This window comes from Carica papaya, chromosome 9, assembly GCF_054855325.1.
Source record: "Carica papaya isolate Zhongbai chromosome 9, ASM5485532v1, whole genome shotgun sequence".
Taxonomy (NCBI): domain Eukaryota; kingdom Viridiplantae; phylum Streptophyta; class Magnoliopsida; order Brassicales; family Caricaceae; genus Carica; species Carica papaya.
In genome coordinates this window covers 4713563-4731287 of record NC_142317.1, presented here as the reverse complement: position 1 = coordinate 4731287, position 17725 = coordinate 4713563, and the positions used below count along the sequence as shown (strand labels likewise).

At 33.7% G+C, this 17725-nt stretch overlaps 3 protein-coding genes across 5 annotated transcripts in view; 1 reads left to right on the top strand and 2 right to left on the bottom strand.

The window, feature by feature from the left end:
- Positions 1-146: 146 nt before the first annotated feature.
- LOC110820530 (protein CASP) lies at positions 147-9293 on the bottom strand. The gene is made up of 19 exons (XM_088211353.1): positions 9009-9293; positions 8390-8500; positions 8005-8183; positions 7252-7401; positions 6961-7049; positions 6638-6747; positions 6356-6450; positions 5703-5758; positions 5302-5467; positions 4851-4947; positions 4024-4148; positions 3470-3589; positions 3078-3161; positions 2076-2186; positions 1790-1933; positions 1607-1708; positions 916-995; positions 460-552; positions 147-372 (listed from the first exon to the last, which is right to left on the bottom strand). Exons 1-19 carry the CDS (start codon positions 9094-9096, stop codon positions 315-317), a joined length of 2058 nt encoding a protein of 685 aa, XP_088067479.1. The 5' UTR covers positions 9097-9293; the 3' UTR covers positions 147-314.
- A 2403-nt stretch (positions 9294-11696) lies between these two features.
- Positions 11697-13482, top strand: LOC110820492 (uncharacterized). The gene is made up of 4 exons (XM_022049973.2): positions 11697-12603; positions 12810-12881; positions 12976-13188; positions 13287-13482. The coding sequence occupies exons 1-4, from the start codon at positions 11835-11837 to the stop codon at positions 13373-13375; spliced, it is 1143 nt and encodes a 380-aa protein (XP_021905665.1). The 5' UTR covers positions 11697-11834; the 3' UTR covers positions 13376-13482.
- Positions 13483-14771: 1289 nt separating this feature from the next.
- The window catches only part of SCD1 (stomatal cytokinesis defective / SCD1 protein (SCD1)), a 40652-nt gene continuing 37698 nt past the window's right edge, over positions 14772-17725 (bottom strand). For all 3 annotated transcript variants that reach the window (XM_088211534.1, XM_088211535.1, XM_088211536.1), the window contains 4 exons: positions 17557-17717; positions 17369-17410; positions 16224-16432; positions 14772-15167 (listed from right to left, as the gene is read on the bottom strand). In XM_088211534.1, the coding sequence (XP_088067660.1) occupies positions 15072-15167; positions 16224-16432; positions 17369-17410; positions 17557-17717 (508 nt within the window). In that variant the 3' untranslated portion in view covers positions 14772-15071. The remainder of the gene's footprint in view (positions 15168-16223; positions 16433-17368; positions 17411-17556; positions 17718-17725) is intronic.

Genomic DNA, 17725 nt, shown 5'->3' with positions numbered 1-17725 from the left:
ATGCCAAAAATATTTGCATTCAAAAGAAAAGACTGATTTCTTAACATGAACTTGAAATACAAGTTAAAAATAGAGATATAACCACAAAAATTGATATCAATCTTTACATCCTAATTAAACGTATGAATGAATTCATTTTGAAAAAATTGAACAAATAATTTGCAGTTATTTTCATTGTGATTTTCAAAATTAGCAAGAGAATAAAGGAAGAACATCAGATTTGTCTGTTACATGTACATCTGTAGCATTTCTATACATAAATCTCAACTGCCATATCATTCGAACAAAAATAAATGCAGTGTACACAGGAAAACCTAAAGTGCATGTGGGAGATCTACAGTTTGAATTTGATCTCCAATTTCAGGACCATTGCTGACAAAATTAAGAAAAAAAGGAAATAGAATTAATCCAGGAAACCAGCATATAACATGCATGAAAAAGAAATAGGTCAATTGTTACCTGAGATGGCTGAGAGCTGACATTCTGTAGAGACAGGTGAAAACTAGGATATGCAACCCAATGGTATAAAAGAATGCAAAAGTTCGGGCATACCTGCAGTAGCATTAGTTATTGGATTAACAAACCATAATATGGAAATAATATGTGAAAGAATTTCAAGCATGCAAAGAAATATCACGATGATGGAATGAGATCATTGCTTGCATCGTGGACTTTGAAAAGATGATGAAAAAAGAAATGGCAGTATTCACAGTATTCCTATTCATTTTTTGGAGAGTTCTTCCATTTTACTTGCCAGAATTCCAATGAATTACAACCATAAAATCCTAGCTTTATCAATACAAAATCCTAGCCTTATCAATACAAAAATTAAAAGGAAGTATTTAGGTATCATATCCTGAAAACATCAATTGGAAGATTTTTTTATGCAATTTGAATAAAGAAAAAAAATCGTACTTGTTGCCAAGAAGGAAGCGTCCACTGCTAAGTGTGATTCGGTCTCTGAATCCCAATTCCTTGTATCTTTGATCCCTTTCCTGATTTGAAATAAATAAAGTCGTTTAGACCTGATATGATGTGAAAATATAAATATATATACATATATTTGAAATAAAATAATGTGAAAATATGACCAAGGAACAACACAAATTGAGTGCTAACAAGACATCTTTGTAATAAATATTTGAAGCTGCAGAATGATTTCCAATGTAAAGATCCCAGAACTTTCTATTACAGAGAAAGGGTTAGCCATTTGACTCAACAGGATCTGTGGCATTCTTTCTTCCTTAGTCAGGCCCTAGAAATCTGGAATTCATTGTCGTAATTTCAAAAAATACGGATCTACAATTAATCAGAGATTTTTCAGACCTTTGGTTGAACAAAAATGTATAGATTTCAATTTGACAATTTAAATTACACGACAGGAAAACCAATAACATAAGCCAAAGATTGAGAAACTAAACACCCAGTCTTAGGATAGCAGAAGGAAATTTAAAGTAATAATAATAATAATAATCATACATGCAAGCTGTGCTTCCCATTTTCAGCTCACAACCTTCTAATGGACAAGCAACATCCTAAATTATCATGTGTACATGTAAATGATAATAAACTAAAAATTTCAATAGAAAAGTGCAAGTTAAATAACCTTCTTTGAGAATGCCACAAATGGATTAATATCATCCTCATATATCTTCTTGTATTTAGATTCAACGTCAGAGCTAAAACCACTTTCAAGATCCTCAGCATGCTGAAAAATATCATATGACAAGAATAATTAAGAAGCTAGAAAATGGGATGCGATACAGATAGAGATATTATAAGGAGATACCTTCTTTGATCCTCTAGAAACTACTTTCTCAAGATTGTAATCCTGGACATAACGGATTTTCCCGTAAAGTTTGACGTTGTCAGCTTTGCACTTTTCCAGTTCCACTGTTAACAAACTAATCTTCTCCTTCAACTGTCTTATTTCCTAAAACAATAAGAAAATTCAGCAATGTTACCCCAAGGTTCTTAATTTAACTGAAAGATTGCTTTAAATTGTTGCTACATTAAATGCCAGCAAAAATATTAAAAACATTAAAGGCAATATATAAAAGATATAAATATCGTACCTCTTCTGTCTCCCGCAAACGTGTCCTAAATCGATCTCGTTGATTGCAGATCACTTTCAGCATAGAGCTCTGGTCCTGGTCGAAAGAGGAAACATGCTTCTGGTCTGTGTTCTGATAAAAGAGAGCTATGCCATTAGAAAAAGATACATGACACAACCATGAGGCTGTATTGGTACAATAAAGTTTGCAGTCAAATTCTAACATAGTGCTCATGTACATTGATCAGAAATGAACTCCTCAAATAAGAAAATAAATTAATAAAGCATCAATGATCTTTGGTATCCTTAATATTCCTTGTCTTGTTGCCCTTCTTCTTTCCACACCCCTTCCCCATCTCCAAACAAGGGTGTTGGCATAATTTGGTCATTTCAAATATTTAAAGAAATCATCAATGGTCTTTCGCAAAGTCTCCTTAGTAGTCCTCCCCCCTTTTACCCCATCACCCCCAGCACCCACATCTCACCAAAAGGAAAAAAAAACAAAGAAGGGGGCCTTCAATAGACTTTGAGTAAAATCAGGATTTTTTGCATCGTAGATAGCAAAAGATCGAGGTGGCTTGCAGGTGGACTTAATCGCAATTTGACAACTATTAAGTTGTTCTCGTAACGCCTTCCTGTCCCCTCACCCCCAAGAAAAGGAAAAAGAAGTAACCTCAATTTGATAAGAAACCATAAATATCACGTTCGTGGAACAATGGATTCTAAACCCTCTCTTTAGAAAACTATAGCAATTTTTACTTTCCAATCTTTCTTTTCTTAGTTTAATAACATAAGTGAAGAAGCATGCTAATTTTAAGAATAAAATATGAGATACTATTAAACAAAGCACTAGGCGGGTGCCACCAATGCAATCTGTATGTCCACAACTTTGAACCACATGTCTGAAACTACTACCTACCTGATTGATAATTCCCCTTTCACAATTTACCACCTCTTTTACTTGGCATATGCAGAGAAATTTTGTAACTAAAGAAAAGCAGAGTAACTACTGAAGCAGAGATACCTCAGAATGCTCGGTTCCCCCTGACTCAGAAAAGTCCCAGTCATCAAATAGATTATTGGTTTTTCGATCTCTAGAGCCATAACCCTGAAACAGAGAAAAAAGGTTGAGCTACAGAGAAGGCAGACTCACTATCGGAAAACTGGTAGCAATTAAAAGTTGCAAATAACTTTTTAAGTTATCATAATGGAGGCAAAGCATACCAATAGAATGTGGACATATGAATAATGTTTGATAACAGTATGCAGGTTATATATGCGTTCATGCATGAGTGCCATATGCAATTGTATGCATGTCTCCATTCAATCAATGAACGTAAATTGTGTATTCATGTTTAATGGCCAAAATCTCAAACAGGCAAAAATTTGAGCTTTTCAAGAGCCATCGATTCATACCTTCAAAATATCGTCTTCCAACTTCTGTATTAATCTTTGTTGTTCATTAATCTTTGCTGTTAATTCTTCTATTTGAGCTTCAGCCTTTTCAAGCAAGGATGCCTTCTCTGAAAGTTTTATCTGAAATTGGTGATAACACAGAGCATTAAGACATACTAAGAGCATTAATATTTGACAGCCCTCTATTTATTTCCAGGAGTAATTATAGTTTCTTCCCTTCTGATTTAGCCTGATTGCAGTTTAATCTTTTCCTTTTTTTCTTTTTTTTTTTAATTGTGAAATTCGGTAACATATTAGTTTGGTTTGGCATTATGGATAGTCATTAGTTTTTTAGACTGATACCTTGTAATTTATTGAGTTTTTTTCCTCTCATTTTGATTTGCTTAAAACCAAACTTCAAAGTGGGTTTGAAACCACATTCCGCCCTTATTTCTAAAATCTAGTAAGATACAAAATCTGAGAGCCACAAATTTCCCTGTAAGTTTACTTCAGATTGTAATCATTCTTAGATTTGTGTTATTAAAACAAAAAAAAATTCTTCAGGCTCTTCATACCTTTAATTGTGTGAGTTCGTGCTCCATTCTCCTGTTTTTATCAAGAAGAAGAGACTCCATTTTGCTCATCTCTTCCCCACTGGTAGCCACTTCCCAATCTTCAGCCTCAATTGAATTGTAGCCAACTGCCTATTTATGCAAAAATTAAATGCTTAAACACTAATTAGCAAACTTAGTCATTTTTTATCAATTATCTAATCCAGTGTTTGGACCACACAATAAGATAGCCTTCCCTCATCCCAGAACCACCCAATCCTTGGTGAACATGGGTTGGTCTCAGCCCCTTAGTAGAACCAGTAAAGTCCTTTTTGTCAAAGAACCATCGAAGTCTTGCATATTAAGTCTACCAGATAAACATCTTCTCACAATGATTAGGAGGCACAATATACTGTTAGCTAGGGAAAGATAAGAAATAATCAAGAATCCATGTCAAACAGCTTGAAAGAGTATAACAAAAGCAGCCGTACCATTAACCCTAACCATTTAAAAGTCAGTTTGCCAGTTAAATATAAAAAAAAAAATATGAATATGATTAAATTTGAAACTTCCTAACCAACTGATCATGCAGCATATTCAGATTGGTTGGAACAGTCAAGCATACAAGGAACACTTACATGATGTCAGATTTAATCTAAAATTGAATTTCCCAGCCATCAAACAGCAAACCATAAACAATGGGAACTTTTTTATCTAAAAAACTATAAATAAAGCAAACTTAAGAAAAATTCAATGACCATCCACAGAGTTTTAATCGCAGTAAGTAAAGCTGAAACTAAATTGATCGCTGGAAATTCGACACCAGTCACCAGAAAATGTAGGGACAGAACTTGCCTGCAGAATTTTCACTTTTTTACGCAACTCCTCAACTAATTTTTCTGTTGGCCTTCCTTGAAGCACTTTCTTCATCTCCTCAATAGCAGCTTCCTGTTTATAGGGGAAAAGGTGGTGAAGAAAGAGAAGAAATAAAGCAAAAGACTAACTTTTCCGGTTATTTGGAGAGACATATAGAAGAGTTTTCAAGGATTTGCCTCCTTTCAATAGAATTAGATTTTTTGTTTTAGACACCAAGTTTTTTCTTCAAAGGTTTTTTATACATGGGTGACAATCTCTTGGTGCCTTGTGAATGGAGATTTTTTCTATTGGAAACGAAAATGAGTATCAAATAGCTAAAATAATATCTCCATAAGAATAAAAGCAAAGACTAAATATATTGAAGCTATACCTGGACAAGTATCATAATTCAGCTTTCAAAAGCACCTAAATAGCAAAGTATTGTACCTTTTCATTAAGCAATGAATTCAATCTCTTGATCTCAATCACATGTTGCTCTCGTTCATTTGCCAAGGTGGTTTCAATATTGTGAAGTTCCATATTCAGCTCAGAGATAACCTTCTCTTTGGCATTCAAAGAATTCTCAAGGATACTATTAGAATCAACATTATCTCTGTCGGAAAAGGAATCATTAGAAAAAAAGGAAAACTAAAACCCAAAAGACGAAATACTGCAAAAACACAGAAAGATAAATAAAGCAAAAACATCAGTTGGTAAACAACATATTATCATATTAACGTCTAGACCAATCTTGTACAGGGGATTGCGTTGGGCAGAAAAAAAAAATCCTCTAGATGCAACTTTCATTTTAGTAAAAATAAATTGCAGATTGGACCATGATACCGTACCTTTTCTTGTTTTCAGTCTCTTCATTTGCTGATTGTAATTGGGACCGTAAAACTCCCTGCCACAAGCAATGAGAAATTAGAACATTTCAACTGTACGATCGCATTGCATAAAACCAGAATTGTTCATACTTCACTCTGTGGAGATGTCCACATATACAAAGAATTAGACTAAATCTTATACAGTGTCACCAAGTTCCTTAAAAAAACTCTAGAATTGTACTATCATGCTCAATAATTTCACTAATGGGGACGCAAACATAAATCGTGAAGCTCTTTGTTCCTTTTTTTTTTTTCTAATTCCTTTTATTTTGAATGGGTGATATTTGAATTAAGGACCAACGAAACCATTTGATGCCATTCCATTTCAGTTACCGTCCAAGGGTAACAAAACAGAAAAGCTGCATTCAAGAATAACAAGTCCAACCTTACAAGTAGAATTGGAGCTCCTAATGTCATGTATCATATATTATATACTATCTAAACCTAGTATCAAGCTTTCAATATAGAGAAGAATTAGCAAGAGAGAAAAATGATAATCATAACTCAATGTCCAAGTAGAAAAGTGATCATGTAAACTGAAAATGTTTTTGACCTAAGGGATTCATTTATTCAAGGTTAATCTAGCCAGTCTAAAAACATAATTTAGAAATCACCTTTTCTCTCTCAAGACTAAGAAGCCGTGTTTGAGCTCGTTCCACTTCATCCATCAGAAGATTGACCTCTGATTGCTTAGCTGCCCTTTCTTCCTCTGATATTGTTATGCAACAAGTAAGACACTCGCTTCAGCAAATAATCAAAAGAAATTTAAGAAGGCAAGCTATGATGAGAAAAGAATGAAGGTTCAAAAAAGTATCTCTTTCAACAAGATCTAAATTTGTACTCTCTTCAAGTGACCAAGTATGAACTAAATTTGCCTTTCTAGTTCACCATATCACCTGATTGAGCATGGACTTCAAACAATTGGCTTTGTGCAAGTTCATGTAACTTTTGCATATTGGAGACACTTTCTTGAGCTTGCCGTAACTGATCCTGCAGTGATTGTTCCCTACATGAAACAACTAAGTCAACAAATGGTCTATGACAAGGCAAGAAAACACAAAATATACAGCCTACTAGCAAAATCCATGGTTCAGAAGAACTAATGCTTTGCTAAAAGATTCCTATATGTGACTGACAATCATAATGAACTCCAAATAAGAAAGGGGAAAAGGTGAATAATGTATTAAAAAACCTTTCAACACCCTGTCAATGGTTATACCTCTCTTTCAAAACCTCAAGTGTTTTCTGATTCTCCTCAGCCAGACTGCGTTGCTTGATCTCCACAACTTCTTTTATTTTTTCCTCCATCTGAATGCATATTCATGGATAAACAATCATCATTCCCACCTTCAGAAAATGAGCTGAGACATTCTTTGTGGTTCCTTATAACGAATTTGTGTTCTATATTTGAACCAAATAAAAGAGAGTGTACTTCTTTTACTTCCAAAAATCTGACTCACTCTGGGTTTAAATTTCTAGCAAAAATATCAATGGAGAAAGCATCACTAACCTGTTGCTCTAACTGTCGGTTGCGTTCTTCGAGTCTTCTTATTGTCGCCTGCTGATTTTTCAGGTGAGTTGCTTCAGTCCTGAACTCTTCAAGCTCAACTTTCATTTTCCGGTTCTCGGATTCTAGTTCAGATAATTTCAGATCTTGCTCCTGCAATGCAGGTATAACTATGAGCTAACTGTTTATTGACATGCACACAGGAGATGGTCACTGTTTATTGACACGCTCACGCTGAAAGAGGCACAAGAACTCCAAATACATAAACACAGTGGAGGACTGGCCAGCAATATCCTCAATTCTTCCCACTAGTAAGCTCATCAACTTGCACTGATAACTAAGTACAAAAATGAAAATAGGAAGTTCTGGAACTATCTAGGATAATGAAGGACGGGTAAGAAGATGAACAGGATTAAAAGAAAAAGAAGAAGAAGAAGAAAAAGAAAATGGAAGACGTTACAATGTCAAAGGGCAAAAACTGCCATCAACAAGGTTCCATATATTAGCTAAATAAGAGAGCAATTAGCAAACACTTATGGCTATCAGACTTTTAGTAACGTGCCTCCATAATACATATATGGATAACTGCAAATATATATACATACAATTACACATTGACAAAGTCCTTAAAGTATCCAAGTCTCAACACTATAGAAGTCAATCCAATCAATGGATACAAAAGAAGAAGTCTCGCAGTTCATAGTTTAGCAGGACCATTGCCTAATGAAATGCCAAATGAATTAAACTGACACTTACAGAAATTGAAGCAAGAGCAGGATAAGGATCTGGAGCCTCATAAAGTTTTTGATAGATGTTAAGGAAAGCATTCTCTCCAAACTTTGCTCTCTTTGTCAGATTATCAACTTCTTCTTGATAACCCTTGAGTAAAGAATTAAACAAACTCAACTTTTCCTCTGGCGAAGCTTTCTTGAAGTCTGTTCATAGAGAAGACAACAATTAACTCATTTGCTCTTTCTTTTTTTTTTTTTCTTTTTTTTGAGAGTTAGAACCCTCTTGGACATTCAGAATTAGACATTTTCTGTTGAGAAGATTTTCTGGTATCCTAATATAAAAGGTAGATTTCACTCTTGTCCTTTGATGGGAACTTCAACTCTAATATAGCTCAACTACATTAAAATACCTCTTGTACTCTCAGCAAGCTTCCGCCTGTTTTTCTGGCTGTTCTCCTGATTTTCAGCTATCCTAAGCCCTTGTTCATCGAGCACACTTTTTTCCTTTTCCAATTCAAATTCTGGAAAAAAGGAAAAAAAAGAAAAAAGAAAAAAGCAAACAATCTGATCAGCAAATACTTCAAAAAGAAAAAGTTGCTCCACACATTTGCATAGAACCAATTAAAGAGAACTGATTATAAAAAATTATTAAACAGTCCAGCTCCTAGAGCAGAAAATGGCTTCTTGAAGAATAATGTTACATTACGCACAAAACATATAAGCATTTCTCCATGATGATTATTAAGAAGAGAAGTACAGTACAAATAACCATGCGCGAAACTAACAGCCTATTGAAAAGCTTAAACCATTCTCTTGGCTGCAGTACCGAATCAAACCAAGTAACCAACTGTATCCGCTTAGTAAACATAATCAAATCCATAAATAACTTCATGTTCCTGATAAGATACCCCACTATCTAGTGATGACATCTGAATGCAATTCGTCCGACTACAAGCACTTCAACAATTGTCGCCAAGCTCAGAAAAAACGAAGTACATTTACATACAAAATTGTACATAATGATGTTACCTTTCCAAAAATTGGAGACAACAGAGACGGGAGAAGAGGAAGAAGTGGATTTGTCTCTATCGGATCCACCACCTTGCGGAGACTCCATTTTTCAGGAATTCGGATCTTGAAATCTGAGGAAATTGATAGGTATTGTTGGCAGTCTCTGGAAATTGTTTAACGAATATGTGAGATTCAAGGCGCCAATCAGGAGATCATTTTCTCCGGCGTAAGGATTTTCCGATCGTCGTACACAGATCTTATAGAGCACCGAGTTGGATCACCGCCACCGGTCGTTTTTGGTTCCGGTTAAATATTACCATTAGAAGGCTTTTTGAGCCTTTAGCAAGCCTGCAACATGGGCTGGGCCAAGGCCTTGTTTGGGCCCAAATGACTATTTGGGCTCAAGTTCATTATTATTATTATTTTATTAGTATTATATCATTTTAAATAATGAAATTGATTTATTAATTATCTCATGTTGTTTATAGAAAATAATTATATTTTCTTATAATTAAACATAATTTACTCTCTCCCGTGAGAGTTTTACTCATAAATTCATATATATATATATATATATATTTGTTTTTCTTTTCATTTTAACCAAGGCCTTGAAACGATGTCGCATTAGGATCTGGTAATGGGTAATCAATCATATAATATATATATATATATATATATATAGAGAGAGAGAGAGATTTAATTTGGAAAACATAAAAAATGATTAATTGTATCACTATTAATCAACCATGCACTCTCATTTTTTCACTATTTAATTCCGAGTGTCATATTAGGTCTACGAAGAATAGTTTTTTAAATATAATATTTATAAGAATAAAATTATAAATGAATTTTACACAAAATTTGAATTATTTCTAAGAATAAATATAAATACATACTTATAACAAACGTATTATATAATAGAATTAGTTATTAATTAATTTGTAATCAGTTACAATTAGTTGAAGTTAGTTTGTAATCTGTTAACAACTCTGCTATAAATAAACAGAGCATGTAATCCATTATACACATACATAAATACAACAAAATTTTCTAATTTTCTTTTTTCTTCTCGGCTATCTTGCTTCTGATATTATGTAATTTAAAATTTTAGATACTTCAATTTATATAGATTCTATAAATTAATTAATTAATTAATTATTTTAAACATAATCTAAAAATAAATTGAAGAAAAATACGTGTGTGTATATATATATATATATATATATATATGAGATATATATTATATGTATGTACATGAGATAACGATTAAAATTGCCGGGAATGATGATATGAATGCAGCAATGTTCAAGTGGCAGCACAAATTATAGACTGAATAAGTCAGTCCGCGTGAGAATAATGTGCACGTAACTGCAAATTTCAAATTTTTTTTTTAAATTATGTTTTTATTTAATTTTTTTTTAAAGCAATATGAACTAAAAGTCAAATATTTAATTTTAATTTATTAAAAATAAAAAAAAGTATTGTTTAACCCCAAAATTCAATTGCTTTTTTACTCTAATATTTGACCTAGTCCCAGCATTTTATTTTCAGTTTCAATCTAGAATCATTTTCTTTTATTTAAAGTCATTACCCGTGTATTATGAATTTAATATTTTATTACTTGATTGATAGAACAACATTATTTAATTCAAAACACAAATGAAAGAATTATAATTTTCAAAATTTATTGGTCCAGTTATATAAATAGACAAGAATACTAATAAATTATGGGAATATGTATTTACGTAGAAACGTAATCATCAAGAGATGCATGCAACATAATTGTGTGTTAATGTATCTAATTTAAAAATTGTTTCGAAAAACTTCGTCCGGACGGGTAAAAAGTTAAAAAGGGTAAAGTTCAATTTTACTAATAAGTTGACTTTGACTTTTTTTTTTTTTTCCTTCCAAATTGCTAACTAATGACACTACCCTTCTCAACCTACCAAATATTCTGTTTGTTTAAAAGTGTTGGATAAATTATTTTTAAATTGCAAAGGTCCCTGTGACCGCAGTAAAAATTAAATCAACGAGGATGCATTAATGTGTAATTAATTATACATATTTATTTATTTATTTTTAATTAATATTTTCTAAAAAATTATAGTGATACTAAAATCTCAAATATATATTTGTAGATGTATAAATTAGCATCGTGAAAAGGTTACAAACAAAAATTTTCAAGCATCTCTAACTAATTAGGTAGCATATAATCATATGATTGGGGGACTGCTACGTTCTTTGTGCTGCAGACATGGTTTGGGGTCAAATTGCCAAATTGATTTTTGCAAAGGAGATGAAAATAAGTCACGTCTTTTTGTCATTTTCTGCAAAATTATTAAATCCAATTTTAAGTCAAAGTAAACCCTTCTCACCCAAGTTCCACCCAAGATTGTCTGGCACTGAATATACATATACATAACGTATGTATGTATATATATATATATATATTTATACCCAAAAACTAAGTAGTAGCTAGTTCAATCATGATCTCCACAAAATCAACATATTAAAGTCAAATTCTTTGTTAAGTGTTCACAATCTCTCTCTTACTCTCTTGTTTCTTTTCCATGATATTTTCTTTGGACAAGTTGGTACCTAAATAGTGCTAGATTCCATTTTGGTTCAAACAAACCCAGTCTTTGGTATAAAACTATTTTATGCACAAAACCAAGTTGCCATTATATATATGTATATATACAAACCTTTAAGTACATTATTATGCGGTGTATTCCCCTTTCATTCCTCTATATATTCAGCACTAAATACCACTCACAAACAGTCTCTCTTTCTCTCAATTCTTGTATCTCTTCTTTCTAATTTTGTTATTACTTCAAAAATTTAATGGGACGAATAGAGGGAGAAATTGAGAGTAATCATGAGATACATCAAGAATACCAAGTAGCCGATCATGAAGCCACTTCCAATCACGAGAACTTCACATATCAGTCTAATTACTATCCGGACCAAAATCAAGAAGTACAAATGCAACAACAACAACAACAACAATTCTCGCAGCCCCCGCCACAATACCCACCGCCGCCACCTCCACAAGGTAACAATCAAGCATACGGGGCTAATCAACCTTTCCAGCCCGTACAATACCCACCTCCAACCCAACCCAATAACAGGCCTAATCAGCCAGTTGCTTACCCACCACAGAACCCGCAACAATCACTGAACCGGCCGGTTCAGTACCCACCGCAAAACCTACAACAGAACCCGGTTCAATACACACCACCAGAACAACAAGCCGGTCCGATGTATCAAGGCGGTTTAAACCAGCCGAATCCTGCTGTCTACCCACCATCGCAACAACAAGTGCCGGTTCAGTTCCCACCCGCAAACCCACAACAAAAACCGGTTCAATTCCCACCTCAGAGCCCACAAGTCAATAATCCCATGTTCCCAAATGGGTCGAACCAGCCGGCGAGTTATAATCAAGGTCCCCAGTCGTTACAGAAGCAGCAATATGTTCAGGGTGGTGGCGTGGCAGAAGGGATGCCGGTGATGATGCAGACGAAGATGATGAGTCCGGTTCCACAGGGCATGCAGGTGGGTTATGAGGGGTGGAGAACAGGGCTTTTCGATTGCATGGATGATCCGATGAATGGTGTGTATGCGTATATATTCATTACATATAGTTATGATGATCTTAAAGCTATATACATATATATTTGCATGAAATGATTTTCTTTGGTTCTAGATCCTCTTTCTCTCTCTCTCTCTCTCTCTCTCTCTCTCTCTATATATATATATATATATATATATATATGGATATGTGTGTGAGTTATGAGTACTTGAATTGGCATGTTTCAGCTGTGATAACGTTCTTCTTCCCCTGCTTGACGTTCGGCCAGATAGCTGAGATAGTAGACAACGGAACCACTTGTAAGTCATTATATATACATATGTGTAAATATATATGCATATAGAGTATGTATGTGATTAAATTAGGAGGTGGTGTTTGGTGTGTTTTGGGCAGCGTGTGGAACGAGTGGGCTGCTGTATGGACTGATTGCGGCTGTGATATACTCGCCATGCATATTTTCATGCACGTACAGGACGAAGTTGAGAAATAAGTTTGGGCTGCCTGAGTCGCCAGCACCAGACTGGATCACCCACTTTCTTTGCGAGCAATGCGCTCTTTGTCAAGAATACAGAGAGCTTCAACTAAGAGGACTTGATCCAACTATAGGTACATACACCTATATATTTATGTATCCATATATATGTATGTACGAGAGTTATGGTTTGACTAATTTGTATGTATGTACATGTAATGTAACGGTGCAGGATGGCAAGGAAATGTAGCGAGGAACCCAAGCCTTCAACAGCCGCAAGTTGTGATGGTGCCTCCAATGAACCAACAAATGATGGGTTAATTAAATTAAACCATCTAATTATTGAAAGGCATCATCGTGTTGTTTTTGGGTATTTGAGAATTTCTTATACTAATTATATATATATATATATATCTCTACTTTTTTTATTTGGATTTACTGGGTTTTCTATTCTTTTTCCGCTTGGTGTAATGAGGAACAACTTGCTTGTTGCAATTGTCACGGAAGAAAATCGTGTTTTAATTTGTTCTAGAAATTGGCTGGAGTATTCGATTTCATAACTCTAATCTAATGGTTATCTTTGCACATATCAAAATTCTAGTTCATTGCAATATCACTCACTCAGTCATAAATATATATATATTGATCATCCTGAAAAAACTAATTTGTGTTTGGTTCAAGTATATTATATTCTTATATTCAATTAATGGATCTAACTCTTTAATATAAAGAAATTAATTCTATTTTCAATAAATCCACAAGAATGGATTTTGATATTACTACATATTACGGAATGCACTAAAGTTGAATTGAACATAAAATAGTCTTAAAATTATATATATATATATATTTTGTATTCCCATTTAAATCATATAAATTTAGAATTCAATAAGTTCGTAAAATTCTATAATTTCCAGCTTAAAAGCTTATAACATAATTATACTTTTGCCTGGACAAAAAATGGTATGTTCATTTAAAAAATAAAAATAAAAACACTAATGCATATTTGGATCAAATATCTAGCTGAATTTTCAATTTGTATCAAAATTAAGTGTTCTAAATGAAAAGAAAAATACAAATTTTAATAATTTTTTTGTCCAAAAACAAATTAATATTTTCCCTCGTACGAAAGAACAAACTAAATAAGAAACAAAACTTTTATGGGGCCAAATAAAAGAGAATACTTATCATTATTATTTGAAGAAGAAGGCATGATATAAAAATCATAATCTGCCCTTTAATGAATAACCTTTTGTTCTATTTTCAACCATTTCAGAGTGCATGAATCTCAAATGCATAAACATACATTCAACAATTTGAATATAAAACTAAAAGCTAAAAAAAATTTTCATACATCAAACATAACCTCAAATTTTTAAGAATATATGAAGGTAGTCATTAGCTTTACAACTGTAGAATGTATAGGAATAGAAACACCTTTTATGTCGAGCTATAAAGACAACAAATTCTTATATGAGCAGAAATAATACTATGAGCTGCCTGAACAAATGGCCAAATCTGGCAAATCCAACAATCAAAATATCCAAATATATTCGCTAGTTTTGTAATAATTGCAAAAATAGATATATAAATACCTGTTGTGTCATTCCTGGGAGCAAAACAATGAAGCAGGGGGAAGTGGTGAAGTAGATATTGAATTCAAGCCATAAAGACACTATAAATTCTTGCACGAGCAGAAACAATGTTATCGCGTGACTGAAGAAACCGGTGAAGTAGATATTGAATTCAAGCCATAAAGACACTATAAATTCTTGCACGAGCAGAAAACACTGTTATCGCGTGACTGAAGAAACTGCCAAATCTGGCGAGCAACTCAACAATTGGCTTCAATACAATGATCACTGACTATACAAATTACACAAATGATACAAGCTGGAGAGAAACAAAAAGAACAAAAAAGAGCAAAATTTTTTATCATTTCTGTCACACACACACTCTCTTTCATATTTAGCACATAAGCAACTAAAAAACTACACATTAAATGCTATAAAAAACTTCATATGTTGATGGTGGCTTCCCAAAGTCTAAGAGCTCCATTACGACCACCGCTACATATCCTTTTCCTTTCAAGGTCCGAAGCTATACATCTTACCTGATAACAAAAAATAGAATGGAATCAATGGGGAAAGAAACAATTTAATCAATAATAATAGCCATCGTGAAGTGAGTGAATATGCTGTAAAGGACCTAGGTAGAAATTTGAGGACAAATTATAGTATGGCTCTCTTATGGTCGGATCATATTTAAATTCAAAACTCTAGTTCTTTTCTTTTGTGACAGTTCAAATAACTGCATTTGGATCTTCTCGTTTTATATAAAAACATTTTTTAAGCCTCTTTATAACTGTCTGGTTTTCCCTCCTAATCTTAATTTATTTTGCTTTGAACTTCCATGCACATGTTTTTAGAAACTCATGCACATGCAGATGTTCTATAAATATCTAAATTGCATAAAATGACAAAAAAAAAAAAAAACCAAGGGCATTAAATGACAACAAAAAACTACAGGCTTAAATTTGAACAAAGATCAAATCACATGAGATGAAAAGGTAATTTTCTGAAACACTAATGATGGGTAATAAGAATCGCATGATTTGCCAGACCTTATGAGCAATCATACATATAGAGTCAAGATACAACCATTATATAGGATGATTTACTTGAATTTTCTGGAGGCCTCAATTCATTATTGAGGAGGATGGATAAAATTAACAACATAAAGAAATAGATAAACAGCATTCAAATGGAAACCAGATAAAAGTTCATGAAAAAGGATGCTAAGTTGATAACAAAAGGCACATATATGTATATAATCCCAACTTATGCTGAAAGATGATTACATTCAGCAAAGTAAAAGTTCAATTATGGGGAAGAAAATAAGAGAGTAATCTTAAGGTTAGTGAACTGAATCAAGAATCAGGGCAAAAACAAAATACTAAAGCAAGCATATGCCTCGGCCCTTCCCTCTGCATATGGCACGACTAGCCATATAATTATGACAAGACAGTTATTTGTATATTGATTAAAAGAAGGTGAGGCTTTCTTGCTGAAAAATCATTAGTTATTATATCAATTAACAAGATTAGGGTTTTTTTTTTTCTTTTTGGGAAGGAAGGGGAAAGAAGTTTGAGAAAAAAAAAGTAATATACCATAGCAGCTGTTCTTTGTGGAGTCCTGTAAAGTTGCCACCCAGCCATTTTTGATCCCGAGCTAGAGACACCACCCGGCCTTTCTTGAGGCCGATGAAAGAGAGACATTGAATTATCAGCAGCTCCAATTCCTAACCAGTGGTCCGCAGCATTTATAGATAATATTGCAGCACTGTGGATTGTAACGTTCTTCACACATCTTATTCCTCCTGCATGCAAAACAGGTAAATTCTTAATAGTATGTACACTTTGGAGGAGAAAATAGAACAGGAACCTAGAATAAAATCATTTCATTGCATCATATGTTAAAAGGACACTGAAAGAAAGGATGCCAATAGGGTATCCTCCAAAAGTATTTACAGCTGTTTTCAACATTACTTGGATATTTAAATTTTCTGCTTTTAATATAGCAGTTAAGTGAGCCAAATTCATTACAGGCCAGGTAACACAAAAGTTTTACAACAATCCTGAAAATAGTAAGATAATATTAGAATTGCAGGGTGTCCTAGAAGCCTAGCCTGCCCCACATCATTAGAAACTCTGTTGAGGCTCCAGCCAAATGCCTCCTTCACTATTAAATTGCTGGGTCTCAGGAGACCCACATGGTGACTGGAACTTCATCCCCGAGCTTTCCTGATTTATGTAACTAAACATGCTCATTAAAACGAAAGCACCAGAGGCATTCTTGATACCTCAATATGAGACATTTTTCCTTCTATAATGCATCTAAAAGCCTTTGTACCAAAAAATTGCTACTTTCTTATTTCATGTGGGTCCTAAACTAGAAAGCTCTTCCATAAAGAGCCAGTCTACACTGCTTATGCATAGTGACAATTTATAGGCAATAAATCATTGTCGATAATACAACTGTTGTTTTACAGAAAGGAAAAAAAAGTTTAACAAGGATTGCTAATGTACAATCTTAAGGCTTGAATCTCTTTTTTATTTCACGGCCTTTTACTTCCACTTTTATATATCTCGCTTCTCTTTTTTCGGTTGGAGGATACCTTATCCTCTCATCTTTAGTGTAGTCTCTTTTTCTTCAATAAAGTTCTTTATTTTTTTAGAAGGAAATAGGAATCCAAAGTTCAACCACCAAGAAATAAAACTTCGCATCACAGAAGCCAGAAGAGCATTTCCACTACCTTCCTCATTCTCCCAGAACCGAAGCAACCCATCAGTTGATCCTGAAAGGGATATCACATTTCACAATGTTATTATTATTGCCCAGGTTTGCCCTATTGGTAAAATCACTCCCGTCCAGAGAGGTTGAGGAAGTAATAAATGGGAATATGAATACCAAATCAAATAAATTACTGGTTAAGGAGCCAACCTGTTATTATTCCTCTGTCTAATATGGAATATTCTACGGATAATACAGGACCCGCATGGCAGGCAAGAACAGCATCGCAAGTTCCTTGGGAAACAGACCACATTCTTGCTGTCCAATCATCACTACCAGTAATCACAGTGTCTCCAACCATTCTAATTGACCTGCATTA

Bases quoted from the DNA above. Each gene is read 5' to 3' on its own strand.
- LOC110820530 (XM_088211353.1), bottom strand. From the start codon at position 9,096: ATGGAGTCTCCGCAAGGTGGTGGATCCGATAGAGACAAATCCACTTCT. The intron at 7,050-7,251 runs GTTAGTGATGCT...ATATGCATTCAG, and splicing joins ACCGACAGTTAGAGCAACAG to ATGGAGGAAAAAATAAAAGA. The intron at 3,162-3,469 runs GTATGAATCGAT...TCTCTGTTTCAG, and splicing joins TGGAAGACGATATTTTGAAG to GGTTATGGCTCTAGAGATCG.
- LOC110820492 (XM_022049973.2), top strand. From the start codon at position 11,835: ATGGGACGAATAGAGGGAGAAATTGAGAGTAATCATGAGATACATCAA. The intron at 12,882-12,975 runs GTAAGTCATTAT...TGTTTTGGGCAG, and splicing joins AGTAGACAACGGAACCACTT to CGTGTGGAACGAGTGGGCTG. The intron at 13,189-13,286 runs GTACATACACCT...GTAACGGTGCAG, and splicing joins AGGACTTGATCCAACTATAG to GATGGCAAGGAAATGTAGCG.